At 42.2% G+C, this 19,274-nt stretch overlaps 1 protein-coding gene and 1 long non-coding RNA gene across 9 annotated transcripts in view; one reads left to right on the top strand and one right to left on the bottom strand.

The window, feature by feature from the left end:
• The window catches only part of NTNG1 (netrin G1), a 206,281-nt gene that overhangs the window by 75,702 nt on the left and 111,305 nt on the right, over positions 1-19,274 (top strand). For all 8 annotated transcript variants that reach the window (XM_028732631.2, XM_028732635.2, XM_028732634.2 and 5 more), the window contains exon 3: positions 6,437-7,074. In XM_028732631.2, coding sequence (XP_028588464.1) covers positions 6,437-7,074 — 638 coding nt within the window. The remainder of the gene's footprint in view (positions 1-6,436; positions 7,075-19,274) is intronic.
• The window catches only part of LOC114598688 (uncharacterized), a 50,191-nt gene that overhangs the window by 25,843 nt on the left and 5,074 nt on the right, over positions 1-19,274 (bottom strand). The window contains exon 2 of the long non-coding RNA XR_003707129.2: positions 1,652-1,724. This is a non-coding gene — a long non-coding RNA (uncharacterized LOC114598688). The remainder of the gene's footprint in view (positions 1-1,651; positions 1,725-19,274) is intronic.

Genomic DNA, 19,274 nt, shown 5'->3' with positions numbered 1-19,274 from the left:
GCTTTAGGAGACCAAAGGCAGCTGTCAGAGCAGCTTAATATAAATGTATGTAACTTGCTGTTCAGTAGCTTTGATTTTCTACATTCTGATATCCCTGACCTCCAGATAAAGTAGCTGTGTGTTTTGGGTGGGTGGGGGGTTTCCACAGGAAAAACTAGCATGCAAGTTAATAGTTACTCAGGCAAGCCAGGTGTTGACAAACTTTGAAGCTGCCCTAATTTCAAGTCAAGGTGTGATTTGTATAATCCTGACCTCTTTATGTAAAGTTCACGTTTACATATATTCAAAATCTATAAATCCCAATAGAGTTGAAAACATGTAGTGTTTTCATTTGATTGGGGGTCAGGGGGAACCACTGAATATATTAAACTGATTTTTCAATGGCTAGCTGAGCATGCTATCAATTTTACTTGTAATATTTGTTGTTGTTTTTAAATCCTCTGCATTTCATTGAATGTGCAAGATGTGTAAAAAAAAATGTTACTGAGCATGCATGGGAGGAAATGATAAAACAAGGGCATGAGCCAGCCAAAGGGAAGCACAGTTAATTACACTGTAAGCCATAAAAGTGGCTGGATTGTGTTGTGATGGTTTTAGACATGTTCTTTGAATGTTTTCCAGTATGTTTCTGTACTTTAGCATATACTAGGTATGGGCATGCTCCCCCCACCCCAATTTTCCTTGTATCCAACAAAAAATTGTACCTGTTTGATTCATTCTGTGTTCACTTCCCTCTGTGCTTTGGGTTCTGAGCTGCTTTGTATAATGCAAACTTATGTGTTCCCTATAATGGGGAAACTAAAAGCAGCTACAACTGCTACCCCTTTTGGTCAAAATGGATTAAATTTAAAAGCACAGAGTAAATTACGCCTGCCAAATTGCAGACAACAGGTCTAGAGATTTTCTTTTGGTGGGGGTAAAAGAGATTCAATTCCTTCCGCAATCCCTTTTAAGCTAAGGGAGCAGGGGTTGACTGGTAGATCCTTTCTGCTGAATACAAGGGATAAACTGCCCAGTTTGGCATCAGCAAACAGAGAAAAAGAGGGGAAATTTTTTTGTGTGCAAAGAGGGCAGGAGCCTGGAGCAACAACGATATCATATGTTTGTGGGATGGGGATCAGTAGCCTGATCTCCACATTCAGGTTCAGGAGAACATAGCTGACTTCTGTGGTAAGCTTGAAGTGGAAGGCATGCATGGTCAGACATAGAATTTAAGAGACATAGACTGTTCTGGACTTGTTTAAATGTGTGGAGTCAAGAGGGAAGGTTGTAACTTAGAGGAGGAAAGGTACCTAATCATTGGCAAATTACAACATGAAGTCATTATGAAGTAACATCCTGCAGTCAGATTATTGGTGTTCATGCCCTCCCTTTATTTTATTTTTTTTAAACCTGAATAACTTTGAAAGTACTATAAATATTTCAACAAATCTCACATTAATGGGGGCCTTAAGTTATAAAATAGGCAACCTTACAGTTAAAATACATGAAACCGGCAACTGCCAAAGACCGCAGGTCCAAAAATCAATGTACCAAGTAACTTTTGATTAGTGGGTCACCATGCCGAAAAGGTTGGGAACCACTGCTCTGGGGAATGGCAGGATGAGTTGATTTCCTTGAAACTGACATGAATATAAATCTTGCAACTTACCTGGTGACCAGGGGAGAAGCCATTATTGGAGACTGGGATCACACAGTGGGGATGATTGAAAAGCTCCAAAGCCCTAAGGTTAGGAGATGGGAAGAAATACGATAGTAATTACACAGGGTGGAAAAGGGAAAGATTAATTATCTAGAGAATTATTCCCCTACCAAGATATGAAAAAAGAACTCACAGTAATTAGAACAGAAATTTCTTGCAATGAAAAAGATGGAACTGTGGTTAACCCTCTCAGTAACTAATATTCAATTCTCTGAAATATACAATGTTGTTTGCAGAAATTTTGGCATCTTCTGGAAATGTTGGGTAGTATCCAATGAAGTCATAATCAGAGTAGATCCATTGCAATCAATGATTTCAATGGATCTACTTTGAGTATGACTTTCTTGGTTACAACCTGTTGACCTCAAGACTTTAGGACAAGTCCTGGAAGAAATCTGTCAATGCTCCTTTTAAAATGTATGCTTAGTTCATTTTTATCCCACTTTTCTACACAAAAATCCACCCAAAGAAGCATACAAGAACATTAATACTGATACAAAAATAGAAATAGAGCAAAAAGGAGCAGTAAGATGACAAACATAGGTGAAGAACAGCACAGAGGTGATATTAATCAAATGTGTGCCTGGATTTTTGTTAAAGTCTTTATAGACCATCTAAAACAGGATCATTTCAAGAAAAAGAATTCCAGGAAAACAACGTTCCATCCCTTTACAGACCTTTCCCAGCTTCTGAGAAAGTAGTGTCTCCAGCAGCGTAGTCTTTCCATGTCTCAATCCAAAAATCCAAAGTCATTAAATTATTATCAAGAACCACCCTGCAGCATTCAAATTTTATTTGTTGGACTCAGACACCTTTAAACACCTGCATGAGTAAACCCTGTTATGATTTGTAATGCAGGGTAATAAAATCCTGTGAGCAAGTCAAGCTCATATTTTGCAGGTGGGAAATCCTAGGAGCAGCACTTGTTATGCCCAGGTAAAGGATCAGACCCCTATGTAAGATTCCTATAGCACATGTGCAGGAAACTGGCCTTGGAACCTTCCTGCCTGCAGGACTTGGGACCTTCTCCTCCCCTCCCATTCTGCAGTAGGTTGTCATGTTTGAAGGGCTATCAGAGGACAGACCTCTCTATTTGAAGGAATCCTCTAGGGCGGTCCTGTTTCAAGACAATGAACACTAAGAACAGAAAACATCAAGGTCATTGAAGTTGCTCATCAACAGTTATCAGTACCTAGATAGCAAACAAGTCTTCTCTACAATGCTGGTATATCCTGTACTTCTGTTTAAATTGCAATAAGTATTTCTTAATTTGCATCTATACATATAATTACCACATGCAAATTTTATACAAAGCAGACAGCCTCCTTTGTCCTCTTTTCTGGATCTATGCTTCGTCATGGTTGGCAGTGCACAAGAGGCAACCCGCTATTCTGCAGGCAAGGAAGCCTTTGTAAATTGGAAGAGGGTTGGTTTCTTTTTTCCAGGCTCTCAGCGTGAACTGAATTCTTACTGTGAGTACAGAAGGACTGGCAAAAATGCTTCTGGGCTAGTAGCCTTTATGGACTTATTTGCAAGGCTGTTTTCCCCTTCCAACTGATTCCAAAGTATAAGCTTTTTCACAGTCATCTTCTTCAACTATTTTCTTGCCTTGCTTTTAATGGCCCAGGTAACAGGTTTGTCCAGGGCAGGTAGACATGTGTGCAGTCCTTCTTATGCTTGATTTTGCAACAGCCAGTGGATCTTATGGGCCAATAAAAACTTGCCCATATGATGGCACAAAGTCATCTCACCCCCTCTCTATAGCAGTAAGCAGAGCAGTCTCTGTGCTCTCCTTGCCTCTAATAGGGTCGGTATTTAGCTGCAACAGCACTTATCATGGATTTGAGCTGCCAGAAGCTGAACTGATATACAGATGATTTAAGAGACATGATTTAGCCCATTGTGATGCTCTTGGAGTAGCATTTTTTGAGCCACCCCAGCCTCCAAACAAGATAGCCTTTTGGAGCGAAAGGCAAAGGTGGCAGCTCTCGAGTTAATGCATCGAAAGGTCAAGAGGAGAATAATTCACTTTCACCTTGCCACGGAGGGAAAGCGCCAGTAAAAGCTGCCCGCTTATTGGCAAGATTATATATAAACGTGCAGTTCATATCTCCAGCCGCCACCTCAGGAGCAGTCCAGTTACAGAGTTGATGTCATCGCCCACCTCCCTAATCAAGTGGTGCTGGATTATCTTGTCCTGATAAATTGGAGCCAGCATCTACTGGAGGGCAGGAGGGAGGGAGAGAAGGAGAGGGAGAGAGAAATAAGTCTTACATGAAGTACTCTGCTAGTTTGTAAGTAATAGGGTAGCAGATGTCCGGATCAAGCCCCTGAGCTTGTAGTCTGCGGCACAACAAAATGATTTGTGGTGAGCAGTGTAAAGGTCTTTAAAGGAAGACATCACCAAACAGGCACACAGTTAAGCATGACATATTTGAGGCCAAGGGACAAAAGGAATCCAAAATGCCACAGTGGGTATTGTTTTACAGAGGAATGCATACAGTCTGTATGGCTTATCTGGATGCATTTGCCCTAGAAGGGACCATTGTTTTGCACTGCTCTTCTTGGGCAATGCACTTGTGATTTAAAGAAGAAAGAAACATTCCTAGCTTCACTACTGAGCATATTTCTAAAAAGAATCAAGGGCTGTTGAGCTGTTAGGCACTTGTTCATTGTTCCTTGGGGGGGGGGGGGTGAGTTGATTACCAGCAACTCATTCATGGTAAATAAAAACTTTGTTCCTCTTAAACCTCAGTAAGGCTAACATTAAAATTTGCTAACCACATAACTGTGGAGGAAGGCTTTATTTAAGAAAAAGACAAAGCAGGACTATTCTTGTTCAGATTTTGGAAATCCACTCCTTAACAGAAAGGAAAGACTATTTGCAAATGCAATAGCTGTAGCCACTGATGTGTTGCAAAAATGGACATTGAGTTTTTAAGGGCAATTTCATTATTGGGCATACATTGGTTGGGTCTCTACTGCAGGAATTCAAAAGAGCATCATTTGTGGCTGAGCATTTTGTTTCCGTACCAAACATCTGTGTTTCAATCCCTGACATCTCCAGGTAAGGTTGAGAAAGACCCTGGTCTGAAACCTTGGAGAACTGCTGCCAGTCAGTATAATGAATCAGTATAAGACAGCTTCTTACATTTCACGGGTGCTTTTACATTTAAAATCCATCATACTAGAACAGATGGCACATGATTGCCACTCCAGTCATCAATGTATAGTCACTGGTTAGTTCTATTAGCCAGTTAACATATCCAGTATCTGCATATATAACACTGAGCAGGCATCAGTTGGTTGTTTATGTCAATAAATATCTATAATACAGTGGTACCTCTTAGGGATGCGGGTGGCGCTGTGGATTAAACCACAGAGCCTAGGACTTGCTGATCAGAATGCATAGGAGCCAGTGTGGTGTAGTGGTTAAGAGCGGTAGTCTCGTAATCTGGGGAACCGGGTTCGCGTCTCCGCTCCTCCACATGCAGCTGCTGAGTGACCTTGGGCCAGTCACACTTCTTTGAAGTCTCTCAGCCCCACTCACCTCACAGAGTGTTTGTTGTGGGGAGGAAGGGAAAGGAGAATGTTAGCCGCTTTGAGACTCCTTAAAGGGAGTGAAAGGCGGGATATCAAATCCAAACTCCTCCAGAAGGTTGGCTGTTCGAATTCCCGCGACGGGGTGAGCTCCCGTTGCTCGGTCCCTGCTCCTGTCAACCTAGCAGTTCGAAAGCACGTCAAAGTGCAAGTAGATAAATAGGTACCGCTCCGGCGGGAAGGTAAACGGTGTTTCACTGTGCTGCTCTGGTTCGCCAAAAGTGGCTTAGCCATGCTGGCCACATGACCCGGAAGCTGTACGCCGGCTCCCTCGGCCAATAAAGCACCGCAACCCCAGAGTCGGTCATGACTGGACCTAATGGTCAGGGGTCCCTTTAACTTTACCTTACCAACTTAATTCGTTCCAGAGGTCCATTCTTAACCAGAAACCATTCTTAACCTGAGGCGCACTTTCGCTAATGGGGCCTCCCCCTGCTGCCACGTGATTTCCGTTCTCATCCTGGGGCAAAGTTCGCAACCCCAGGTAACTACTTCCAGGTTAGCGGAGCTTGTAACCCGAAGCGTTTGTAACACAAGGTATCACTGTACACAAAGAATGTAAGCTCCTGAACACCCACATGGTTTCTGATACACTGAGGGCCAGGCTACATCAGATGTGGGAGATCTGTGAGCTAATCTCCCCCAACTGTTTGATTTCTTACTTAAAGCAACTGCAGGAGCCCCCTGGTTTGCTGCAGTGACATTAGCCCTTTCCTCCAAGGCCATTTTCCCAGTCCATTCCTCCAAACTGTTTCCCAACCCACCCGCTGCTCTTTTGGGGAAGAACTTTACACTGAGAAAATGGTGGGCATCAGAGACTGTGTTAAGAGCACACCCTCCCGCTCCTGCTCTGATGAAAATCAGGGGTCCCTGCAGTTGCAGCAAGTCATAGATATCTTGTGTAGTTTTTCTTGGGCAGGTTAAATAATGATTAACAGTTATTTCGTTTTTGTTTTATAGTGAAGAGACTCTCCAAAGGTCTAAATCTCCCATGCCTCTGGCATGCAACCTTTTGCCAGTTATTTGGAAGTTGAATAAACCAATAGCTATAACCTGTGAAACTGACTACACTCTCATAATCATTTCATCCAAGCGGCCATCCTTCTTACAGCTGTTTTTTCCCCTTCTTTCCAGGGAAATCCCTACATGTGCAATGAGTGTGATGCAGCCATTGATGAACTGGCGCATCCGCCTGAACTGATGTTTGATGCTGAAGGAAGGTATCCCTCCACCTATTGGCAGTCTACCACTTGGAAGGGTTACCCCCAGCCTCTCCTTGTGAACATCACCCTGTACTGGAACAAAACCATCGAGCTAACGGACAACATAGTCATCACCTTTGAATCTGGCCGCCCAGACCTAATGATCCTGGAGAAGTCCCTCGACTATGGTCGGACGTGGCAGCCATATCAGTATTACGCTACAGATTGTTTAAATGCTTTCAACATGGAACCAAAAACAGTGAGGGATTTGTCCCAACAAACTGTCCTAGAAATCATTTGCACAGAAGAATATTCTATGGGGTACATGGCAAACAGTAAAATCCTCCACTTTGAGATTAAGGACAGATTTGCGTTTTTTGCTGGGCCTCGGCTCCATAATATGGCTTCTCTCTATGGGCAGCTCGACACAACCAAGAACCTAAGAGATTTCTTTACGGTCACAGACTTAAGGATAAGACTGCTCAGGCCAGCAACAGGGGAAATATATGTGGATCCACAGCACTTGACACGCTACTTTTATGCAATCTCAGACATAAAAGTAATTGGAAGGTAAGACAAAATAAACAAATGCATTTTCATTTGCTTTTTAAACACTGTGTGTGATGGCAAGCTTCCATCTTTCCTCCCCTTTCTAAAGACAGTAGCAATTTCCACTGGAATTTGAATTGTTAGCCATGTTGAGAAAATTCTTTGTACCTCTACATGGTTGCAACTTGATAATTTGTAAGGCTAGGTTTCAACTTCAGATGGGGAACCTGAGCCCCACCCACCCACCCGCCACCATGTTGTTGGACTCCCAACTCCCATTAGCCCCAGCTAGCATGGTCAATGGTCAGGGATGATGGGAGCTGGGAACAAATAATATCTGGACAGCCACCGATTTCTCATCCCTGGGTTAGACCAACCAGCACACTATAATTTTGAAGACTTGCACTTTGATATGGGTTTCTGCAGAAATTTTGCTTTGCAAGCACCAGTTGCTTGGTTTACAACTGGATTTTCTCTTTAACTTGGTTAACACCTTTCTGTTTATGAGGTGACCACAGCAGGTTTGCTGTTTTGTTGCTCACTGTACACAAGCTTGGAATTAGCTCCTTCCAGTGCCACTAGTATCTAGCTTTTCTCAGATATTGGAAGGGATGGAGAGACATGTTTTCTATAGAGGTAACTTGTTTGCCTTTCCCCCCACCTTATAGATGGAAGGGGAGAACTCTTGCACTTGTAAGAGAAACATGAAATCTCCAGTGAAAGTGAGGAATAGAAAAGTTTAAATGGTTTCCCAATGACAAGAGTGTTTCCCTTGATGGGAGCAGACATGGCATTACTTACTATGCAGCAAGGTGACAGATTTTGGCCACCACTGAGAGAACAGTCTCGGGTCTAACCTACTCTGTTTATGTGTATTTGTGTCAATGAGGCATGGACAGGGGAATTCCCTGGAGGATTAGACTACATATTAATTCATGAGAGGATGAAGAACCTTTCAGATACTCCAAGTCAGTGTTAGGCTACTCTAGTGCTTATTTTAGCTCTGTTTGAAGAGATGCCTAAACATTTTAATGTGGTGTTGGAATGGCTCAGGCTCATACAGAATTTTTAGATTTGAAAGAATATATGAAAGGTGACAAAGTGGTCAGAAGAGGGACTGCTGCCAGTCATTCCAGTTGGAGGCTCATGACACTAGCACAACTACCAGTGTCATAGAAGCAACCATTGTGTTTCTAAGTGTGTGGGTAAAGATGGCGAAGCACACTTGACCAACATCTCCAAAATGGAGAATTCAGTGCCAGGGAAATGTGATTTACTTATAATAGATTCTCTTTGTTTCTAGAATCTAGCAAGTGCTCAGCAATAGTTTGATTCCCTCCCCTCCTCTCCTTACCGTCTGGAAAGTATATTGGCCGTACTGATAATCTGTTAACTTTTGGTACTCTCTTTTTGCTGCTGTAGTACTTCATTTTCATTCAAGCTTAAAATATCAAGGGGAAATGCTCAAATACCTGGAATTTTGTTGTGCCAGGGACAAACAAATCCAAGTGTGGGTGGTTTTCTAAGTAAATGTTCTTAAGAATAGGGCTCAGGTATCACAGTATGGCTAACGTTCAATTGCTCAGAATTGCCTGTAAATGTGACTAAACTCATGCAATGGCAGTCCAGTGTTAGGAAAACATTTTGCCTTGCCTCAGACCAAGCCTTCATTTATCACCATAAGGGTAGAGCTGACATCTATTCATGCTAATCCTTGTCATAGTAAATATCTGGAAACAATATTACTGTTCTGATTTCTCAACTGCTCCCTGCTCCCGACTGGCACAGAATGATCAAACTTTTTTAAAATCTCAATGAGTTCTTAACATGCAGTGCTCATTGTATAGTGCAGGAGCACTATGGAAAACACTGATTCATTCCCATGGTGCTGATCCCACAAGAATGATCCACCCATTTAGCCCCACCCACATGGGTACAGGCCTTTAAATATTAAAACTGTATTGTGGGATGAACTTCCAAGAAAGCACTTCTCAGGAACGGTGTTAAAAAGCAGGGATAGGGAACCTGTGGCCCTCCAGTTGTGGTTGGACTGTCAACTGCCATCATCCCTGCCCATTGACCATGCTGACTGGTCTGATGGAAGCTGAAGTCCATTGGCAGGGACACAGGTTTGACACCACTGGTTTAAAGGCTGCCTTAGCATCTTTCCACAAAGAGATTAGCCAGGCATATAGAGAGAGACATGTCTCTCTCATTCATTCATTCATTCATTCATTCATTCATTCAGCCAGTGTGGTGTAGTGGTTAAGAGCGGTAGTCTGCTAATCTGGGGAACCGGGTTCGCGTCTCCGCTCCTCCACTTGCAGCTGCTGGGTGACCTTGGGCCAGTCACACTTCCTTGAAGTCTCTCAGCCCCACTCACCTCACAGAGTGTTTGTTGTGGGGGAGGAAGGGAAAGGAGAATGTTAGCCGCTTTGAGACTCCTTAAAAGGGAGTGAAAGGCGGGATATCAAATCCAAACTCTTCTTCTTCTTCTTCATTCATTCATTCATTCATTGCTTGGCTCTTGCTTGATTATTGTACTTTCACAAGCCCTAAAGGTGAAATATATGATGAAAGTGTTCTGTGTAACTAGTCATGTGCAGATAATGAACATGTACTGTGACCCTGGTGAGAAGAAGGGATTGTGTATTCTCAGTAGATGAATGAGAAGGAAGGGCTGACCTCATCCAAACTGTGCAGTGCTCCTGGATTTCATGTGTGCTGGTTCCGTATCCTGCACTGCTCATGTGCAGTACTCTGAATCTCACCTTGGGAACCATGTCCATACACCCAGTTGTTAGAGGCAGATATTCATTCGGCAAATCTTCATCAGTCTCCTTTGCTGAGTCCTGCTATCACTTATAATTTTCCTTTCGTTTTAAAAATAGAGTGGATTCTCAATCATTTTTAAACTCGAAGAAAGGCCTTAATGCAGTATATTGATAGCTGATTATACACAACCATCCAAAAACTGGCTGGACATGACAAAGGCAGTGTCCAGTAAGTGCAGTTATCAGCAATCAATAATTGATTTTATGATCGTTCTCCAAACTCCTGTTCAGTCTTTATACATGAATTCATAATCCTATGGCCCACTCCTAAGCACTGGTAACAGTGAGGAAAGGAACACAGAGTGCCAAGACCCTAGTTCTACTGCATGGTTGGTAGCCTTTTAACAGTGCATATACCAAAACCCAGCACACACATAATATCATCTAGCAGTCTTAGTACACCAGAGGTTGCCTTCTGCACCCGTTGCAGAGGTACTGTTTAAGAACAGCTGCCAGAGGTGATATGGGCAAGGGATCCACTTATCAATGGTGCCTGGAAAACCTCTTTGCTTGATATCATATTTGACCCTCAATGGTAGGGCAGGTGGCCAAGGCTTGGCCAAAATGGCCTCATGGGCCAAATAGAGAAGCCTAGTAGGTTTGATTAGGACGAAGGGTTGGAGGTTCCCAACTGCTACCTCATTACTTCCTTCTGTGACAGCGTTTGTGGCCATCAGAACCTTCCAAACTGATGTAACGCTGCATGCCCTCAGGTGCTTGGTTTGGAGGTTTTTCCTGTCAAGCAGTTAGAGCCTACTTGTAGACAGGTTGCTACTCCCAATTTAGTGGCAGAAACTACTTCCTGTGCTCCTGTGGTCACAGCTCACCCCAGAGATTAAGCTTGGATGATTTTTCTTCTTCGAAGTGTAACAAAAGCTTGCTTGATTTTTAGATATTAACACCCAGTGCTATTTTTCTAGAAAAAGAGGTGCCTGAACTCGCCATGAACACCTCCATTGTTCTCTTACAATGGCAATGGAGCCCACCTGAGAGGTGCCAGAACTGAGTTCTGGTGAGTTCCAGCTGAAAAAAAAGCCCTGTTAACACCACAGTCTTGGTTTAGTGAAATAAATTCAGTTCAGTACAAATGTCTGCTTATCTTTTTATCACTTAGCGTATAAATAAAACATACGGCAGGCAGCAAGTCAGGCCTGAACCTATCAACACAGCTTCACAAAGAAATTGTGTTCTTAATGAGAAGAAATAATTTGAATTTGGGGCGGGGAGGGAATAGCTGGTGTCACAGTTTGTTTTCCTCGTGCCCTTTCTCTAACACGCATTAGCAGTTATTAATTTGAAATGTCACAACACTGGTAAAATGCCTTTGGATTCGTAATTGTTATTTAAATGCACAGCTATTGTTTGGGTGGTGAATGGTAATGTTTTCTAGAGATCTCTCTTTTATACCCGTTGGAGGAACAATATCCCTTCATTCATTTTGTATATTTTGCTCACTCTATTCCTGTCAAAGGGCCTCAACCACTGGATATTTTAAGGTAAATATTTGGATTCAAATAGGAGAATTGTTTTAGGGTTCAGCGAGGCCACAAAAATGTTTACAGCACATTTTTAACTCTTCCTGGGTGTACGGAAGTCTGAATTGCACCCTCCTATACATACACAAACAAGAGAACTAATCACTCTCCCATTGCTCAAAGACACTTCCGTACTCCTGCTGCAAAGGGTTGTTTCCTAATAATAATTAGGAGTCAAACAAGAGAGAGTGAAAGAGAGGAAGCCTATTGCAAGGGAATTAAAATTAAAAGCCTTCTGAAAGACAGCTCTTTTTTTTTTTTTAAACCCTCTCAGTAATCCCATAGCAAATTGGCTCTAAAAATTAAGTGTGACAGTTCAGAGAATTTATCTAATGGTGTTGCTTGTTGGCTAAATCCACCGGTAATCGGACACACACATTACAAAGGGGTTATCTTCTATGTAATCCTATCCTGGCAGATTAAATTCGTGTGAATTTTTTGCTCAACCAGTGCTGATAAAGCACCTCTTGCAGAGTTTCCCCCTCTTGCAACTCATCTGGATCCTTGCCTCCCTTTCACTGATAAGAGCTTAATCTATTCCCCCATAAGTAGCGAAAGGATGGCTTTCGCTCCTGGTTGCTCTCACGGCTTCAAAAGAAGAGCAAGCTGTGATGCCTCTGTCATTCCTCATGAAAGATGGCAAGCTTTATATTTCACCCGGATGACTGCTAGAAGATGCTACTCTGGAGATCTGGGGGCTTCCTTCTGACTCCTACCCACCACGTACCTGGATAAATCCTCTCCGGTTCTTTTAGGGCTTGTATACACAATCAATTAGCCTCAGATAACAAAACCTCCAGCTCACTTGAATCTGTATTATTTCCCCACGCAAGTTCAAGGGTCAAGATGCGCAGGTCAGAAATTTAGAATGAGGAGTGGAGAACACAAAAAGTTAAAACCTGTTATTACAGAAATCTTTTATCAGAAACTCTGGAGCAGGAAAACATAGCCATCTCCACTGACCCCGCTCTGTTGCCCTGACATTTGGGGGGGGGGGGCAGGTGGCATCTGGCGGGAGTGGGGAGGCTGCCACGTATGTGTAGGCACTATCTGTGGTCACAGTGTTAAGATAGTGGGTCAAACTACATGTTTCCTTAAATGTGCGATCTGATTAGTGCGTTGTTGTCTTTAATAACAGGCATTACAGTTAATTGGGACCTTTGTGATTGTGAAAGTGGGCTGACCCTTTCCCCCATGCCACAGTCCCATCAGAAACCATCATTGCTCCCCGACTCTGAATTGCTGCAGGGTGGAATCTGTCACCGGTGCCAAGAACAGGTTCCTTCCTACAGCAAATACTAGCTTCTGGGGGAGTGTTTTTCACTGAGACTCCCACCCCGTGGCTGCAGTTTAAAAATAACAAGAGATTCATGAAATCGAATCGTGATTTTAATTTAACATGTAACTTGGCCACAGAGGTTTGCTTGCATGCTGTGCTGCCAGCTTGGAAGAGTCTGGCTCTGCCACTGCCTGTGGAGGTGATCATATCCAAGAAGGACTGGGGCTGGTGCCCTGTATCTCCATGGCTGATAGGAAGAGGATTGAGATGCAAGGCAGATGTGAACTTTTCTGTGGGTCTTGCCCACTTGATTGCAGAGCTTCCTAAAGGGCTGTTAGTTTTGCATTGAGAATCTGCTGACTGCTGACTGACTTGGGGATGGGAGCTGAGACAAGCAGCAACACCAGAGCATCTTAAAAGAGAAGAATTACCAGAACCATCACAGCTCTGTTGTTCCTGTTTTGGGTGACTTAATAAGAGCTTGACCACTCGAGCCCTAACAGACCTATAACCCTGTTGTTTGTTTGCCATTGTTTGTTAACTTTAACTTCCTGCTGTCATTTAGTGCTGCACTAACCATGGTTAAGCCCATCTGAATATACAAGCCAATTTGAAGTGGATCTGCACCTGCACCAAACAAACCATAGTTAGGAGAATTTTGCTGTCTATCTCATTTCAAGGTGATGGATTGAACTCTCTGATGTCCCTCTATCCATATCCAAATGCAAGATTTGCCTTGGTGAGATATATTATGGGTTTCTTGTACATTTGGGATCTTGAGCAGGTTTAAAGAAACAAATAATACTTATCACTATCCAAGGTTTGCACCCAGATTCTGTTGGGTATGTAGAGATGACTGGAGGTACAATTCAATTAAAAGGAAGCCCTAACTGATAATGCCCTGTTGGAAGGGGAAAGTGGCTGTGGTGCCAAACAGAAACCCAAGATTAAAAACCAAATGTGCAGATGAAAAGAGCTCAATACTGTATATATGGGGAAACATCAGTTGACTTAAGTAGATTTGAAATTCAACTGCATTCCATATTTGCAAAACAGTTCAGTCTGCGAAGAAGGAGGCCCAATAATAATGAAACAATCCAGGAACCAAATAGATAATTTGAAAATTATGCTATTTGCTTCCACTGGCCTTTGAAGATGTAGAAAGGGAGGGAGAAAGGAGGTGATTTTGATATGAAAGCTACTGCATTCAGTATAAGAGCAGTTACGCAAAATCTTTTCTGGTGCATTAAAGCTGGGAAACCTACCCACTTAATATACAATTTGTTTTCTTATCCAGCTGCATTTTGCTGTGAAATGAGTCTAATGCATATTGCACCGAGGACGAAACCCTGCGTTCTCATGATAAACACTTCAGTTCTTCCATTACAAGTTGTTTATTCAACTTCCATTTGCTACCTTTCATTGTGTGTTTATTAAGAAAATGAGTAAAACAAAACAAAACAAAAAAGACAAAATGTGGCTGTTAGCAATTTCGGCAACCCTATTGTGCTGCTATTATTTGGGAAACCTAATAATCCACGTAAACTAATTCTGACTTATGGACGGCCTGCTTCACTAAATCAAGGCGATTTTCTCGGGTGAATAACAGGCGAGTTCAGTGTGCCAGTGCCTTAATTAAAGAGAGTCTCTCTTCATCTTGATCTCATTTTAATTTACAGGGTAATACTACAATAATATCACTAATGGAAGGTACATTAAAGGGCATCAAGTAGTATTAAGTGTACTAAATTATGGCACTTGTGTTAATTAACTTCAGGAGCAAGATGGTCCTAATGGCTGAAAAAGGTCCACTAATGCATAAATAAAGTCTGGCTGAGTGAGAATAGAAATGGAAGGAAGACAGGAGAGGGCTTCTTTCACTCTGTCCACTGCCGACTGTAGAGAGAATTTTAAAAGCTAGACAATGTGAATAAACTGCAAGAAAGCTTTTCCTATTGAACTGTTTAATGAAAAGGCAATTTTTCAGCCCCTGAATGACTGATTAATGGAAAAGTTTGCTCCAGAAATTTGATTGTAAGGCAGCATGTGGAAAATTCTAGCTAAGGACTCCACCAGAAGATATCGAAGTGCCCCCACAAGTTACTATTGTGCCTGAAAACATAACCATCTGGTTCAGATGTAATGCTAAACTATCATTTTGCGTTATGAACTGGAGCTTTGTGCTCATGCCTTCCCCCTCCCCTCCCCTCTGTGGCTATTCAGATGAGCTCATAAACTTTCACTTATGTTTTCGATGAATCGCAGTGTATTATTTCATTTAAGTGGCTCATCTTATCTGCGGCTATTAAGGGGATCAAGCCAGGATGCTAAACTATGGTTTGACATTGACTCGTTTTCCTAAACTAAAGTCAGCTCTGAGCTTAGTTTGTCTGGGTTCAGGTTTAGGCTGTATCCATGCTAGGGCATTTCTATGTACATGCGTGGCCGTTTCTGTGTGCTCATTTGTGCACCTTCAGCCTCATGTGAGCACTTTCATGTTTATGCCTCTTCCAACTATCTTGCCATTTCCCATCCCGATTTGAAATGCATCTATAAGCTGCATTAATTTCCTTTCGCAAGATTTCTGAACCAAAGTACGGTTGAGAGGACTTGGCAGTGTGTGCATTTTGCCATTGTGCCTGAATGTGCACATTCTATGGCTATGTTGATTTCCCTCCTAAAAACATAGAGTTGGATCCTGGCAAAAAGTGCAATTCTATGCATTTCTACTCAGGAGTAAGTCCAACTGAGTTCAATCGAGGTATATACGGTACAGGATTTCAGATGTGATTGTTTAAAATAGTTACCAGATGTTCCAGCCAAACCCCTAGATGTGTACCTCACCTTCCTGCCTGTGTCTGTTTTGATCTCAAGCAACAAAGTTCCTCAAGCTGTTATTCTGCTTGTTTCATTATCCACCAGAGTTCCTCTTTTCCCATTCTTGCTCCTACCTAGTTAATATACCAGTGTATCCACTTAGTAGATTTCCATGAGACCCTGCATCTCTGATACATCTAGTTTCTCCTTTTTCTAATGTAGTTTGGTACATTCAGCAGTGAGCAATGTTTGCCTCCCAGGCAGCCCCTTGTGAAATTTCGCCTTTCCTGTTTCTACCAGCAGCCATGAATACTGTTTCATTTAAATTTAATAAATCATTTGAATGATTTCAATCAGTAATGGGGGTCTCGGGGTCCTACAGGCCCCCATTTTGTGACTTGAATTGGTCTCAAGAAAGGCCATACATTTGCAGAGGTATTCCTGAAAATGCTCCAGAATTTCCTTAACCATATCCTAAGCTACAGAATGAGAAAATAAGTAGCTACTGACATTTTCAGGCAGATTACTGAATGGTGAGCATTTAGTCACAGTAAAATTGTAGGCATGTTGACTGAAGGGGGGGGAATGGTAAACTATGAGCCCCTCCCCTTGGGGTAACTAATTCAGACTCTGAGGTGGATTAAATTTAAATGTGAGGGACAAAAACAGAGCTACTGTTATTGCTGGGACATAGTCGCAAAGCCCTGGGGCTCAAATACAGAAGATTCCAGCAGAGGGAAGAGCATAAAAATAAAATGAAAGGCTTAATGGTATGTATTGCAAAGGGACTCAAAGATATTTTAAGTTCCAGAATAAAGCACTAGTTCTTGTATTGAAGATCTGAGCAAATGGTCCCTGGATTTCATCTTGGCAATCATTTCTGAGCTCAGAGGAGCAGAAGTCATCCACAGCAATCGAAGTTTCATCATCTGATCCTTAAATACCTGAATTCTCCCAAGTAACTGCATAGAAAAGGATATAATGATAGAAACAACACTGACTGATATTGGGTTCGAATATTATGCAGTGCAGAGGAACAAGAAGCACAAGTGATTCATTTGTTCCCTGTGTAGGACGCAGAGACCCACAATTTATAAACTTTAGACCCACAATTGACAATGGTTTCACTGAGTACCATAAGGCTCAAAACACTCACAAGGGTTCAGAAAGTCTGTAGATACTGAACATAACTTGTGTAATCAGACTTCAGGAGTTGAAAGGATTGGCATGCAGGGGTTAGGCCTTCCCCTTTTCACTTGATGATGCTGCTGCCACTGCAGATCCAGTTCTGGGTGCCTTCCCTATACCATTCCATGTCATGCCAGCACCAATGCAGAGCCTGAGGCTGACAGGCCGCTATTTCCAGGTGCTTTTCTCTTCCTGCTCTTTATGCTGATCACTGGTGTTGGTGGTAGCAGCTTCTGATAGAGTTCACAGAGAAGGAAGACGGACAGTGGCACTGGCCAGTGTGCAGATCTGGGTTCCAGCAGCATGGGCCCCATGCTGGCAGGTGTAAGAGGCAGTGGAGATGGGGAGAGGGCTGCTGCAACCTGTCCTGGCAGACCCTCTGCAACTTGCCTGGGCTATCCATTCACTGCCTCTCATCACAGTGTAGTTTGCAACAGCACCTGCCTGCCACAAAGCAAACTTCAGTGTGACAACACACTTGCATTTTTATTATATAGTAAGAAATAATAATAATAAACCCTAGGAAGAGAATAACAGAGGATAGCACACTGCCCCAGGATGTATTATAGAGAGGGACCAACATGCCCTTGAACAATATGGGCATGCCCATTGAAATTATTAAAAAGGTTCACAGGACCCCAGGAGGGGGGAGATCAGCAGCCAGTAGCCATACGTTCTCTACACTGGTGTAAGTTTTGGTAGTGCTTGCCTGCCGGCAAGGCGTTCAACACCAATGTGAAGGTCTTATGTGCATATCGATGCAGACACACTTCACATTGCTGCCAATTGCATAGCCTTTAGGGGGAAAGAGTCACGATCTTGCACCATTCCCTACAATGTGTGAATACCATTACTATTAATAGTGCTGGTGATTATCATAACAACATAATGTTAATAAGCAGCAATATAATGTTAATAAGGCATTGCAGTAGTTGGACTAGATGACCCTTAGGTCCCTTCCAACTCTGCAATTCAATGATTATATAATAAAGTGCTGGTCTAATTTCATGTTTATCAAAAGTGTTTAGCTAGACTTATAGTGCAGTGCTAAAGTCTCCTAATAATGTCTACTTCATACTGTTAAGGGGAGATTATAAAATCATTGTGGTTTGAAACATTTATTTACAGCACCTGAGGTTTCTTTTTAACAAAAATAGTTACATGAGCTTATCACATTCCTTTGGGACTTTTGCCACTTTTTGGAGTGACTGCATCTAACAATTCTTCCAATTAAATTCCAAACTTCATTAAGAGAATTGGCTTATGTACTTATGATCTTGTCAGTTTATTCACAATTCCCTTGTGCTGGTAGAAAATATTTTTATAGCTGCTGCACTATGTCATTAAAGAAAAGGAGTGCTCATCTTTTCTAAACACTTCAAAAGCTTTTAAAGGAAACATCATGAATAAAAATGAATGAAATCAGTTCAACATGCATTAGCCGAGTTTAGCAGCATTTGAGTAAACTGCTCCGGATTTCCTTGGGTTACTGGCTGTGGTCAAAAAGGTTGTTTATTCATTGTAACCTAATTTGGATTTCAAAAGGTTCAAATAGTATTGTCATTTTAGCAGCAGTTCCATGCATGCATGAAAGGTTGCAACCTGAGAATGTTTGGATTTGGGCTTTACTCCATTGTAAGTACAGCCATCAACTGAATTGAGTTTCTAGCTGATTAACCACCTGTCTTTTAACCATACCCTTCAGCATCCCACAAACGAAACAAAGACAAGCCCATGCATGAGTGCAAAGACAAGAAAGAGTCCAACCATCCAGGGATGTGTTTGGCAATGGTAGGGTCCATAGAATCTAGACTTAAATGTACCACAATGCAATATTGTGGGGGTAAGTTCACTTGAACTCATTCAGGGCTTACTTGTGAGTAGCCAGACAAATGAATATGCTCTTAAATTGCTAACAGATTGCTCCTGAAAATAAAAAGAGTGAAACTATCCATAGACTGGTCGCATGAAATGCCTGTAGAATGCATACATAGACTATATTGCATATATAATAGTTGAAATGTGGCCTCATTTTACAGATGAGAAATACTGAGGAAGAGTAGTGACTGAGAAGCCCTGGATTAGCTGTTGAATCCACTTTAGAGAATTTTTAAGCAGAGTTTGTTGGTTTGTTTGTTGTTTGTTTATGAGACTTGCTAGTTGCTTGTTACCTAAAGGTCTCACTTTGGCAGCTTACTAATAACAAGCAATATCACCCTAGTCTTATCAAAAGGCTGCAAACCAAAAAGATGTCAATGAAGGCTCCAGACAAACCTTGCTGGAGAGCCCACTCTGCAGTTAGGAAGCCACAACTGAGAAGATCCTAGTCCTTTTTAAGCATACAGTGGTACCTCGGGTTACATACGCTTCAGGTTACATACGCTTCAGGTTACACACTCCACTAAGCCAGAAATAGTGCTTCAGGTTAAGAACTTTGCTTCAGGATAAGAACAGAAATTGAGCTCCAGTGGTTCGGCGGCGGCAGGAGGCCCCATTAGCTAAAGTGGTGCTTCAGGTTAAGAACAGTTTCAGGTTAAGTACGGACCTCCGGAACTAATTAAGTACTTA

This window comes from Podarcis muralis, chromosome 5 (genome assembly GCF_964188315.1).
Source record: "Podarcis muralis chromosome 5, rPodMur119.hap1.1, whole genome shotgun sequence".
NCBI lineage: Eukaryota > Metazoa > Chordata > Lepidosauria > Squamata > Lacertidae > Podarcis > Podarcis muralis.
Note: the sequence above shows the minus strand (reverse complement) of the source record. Positions and strands in the feature narration are given on the sequence as shown.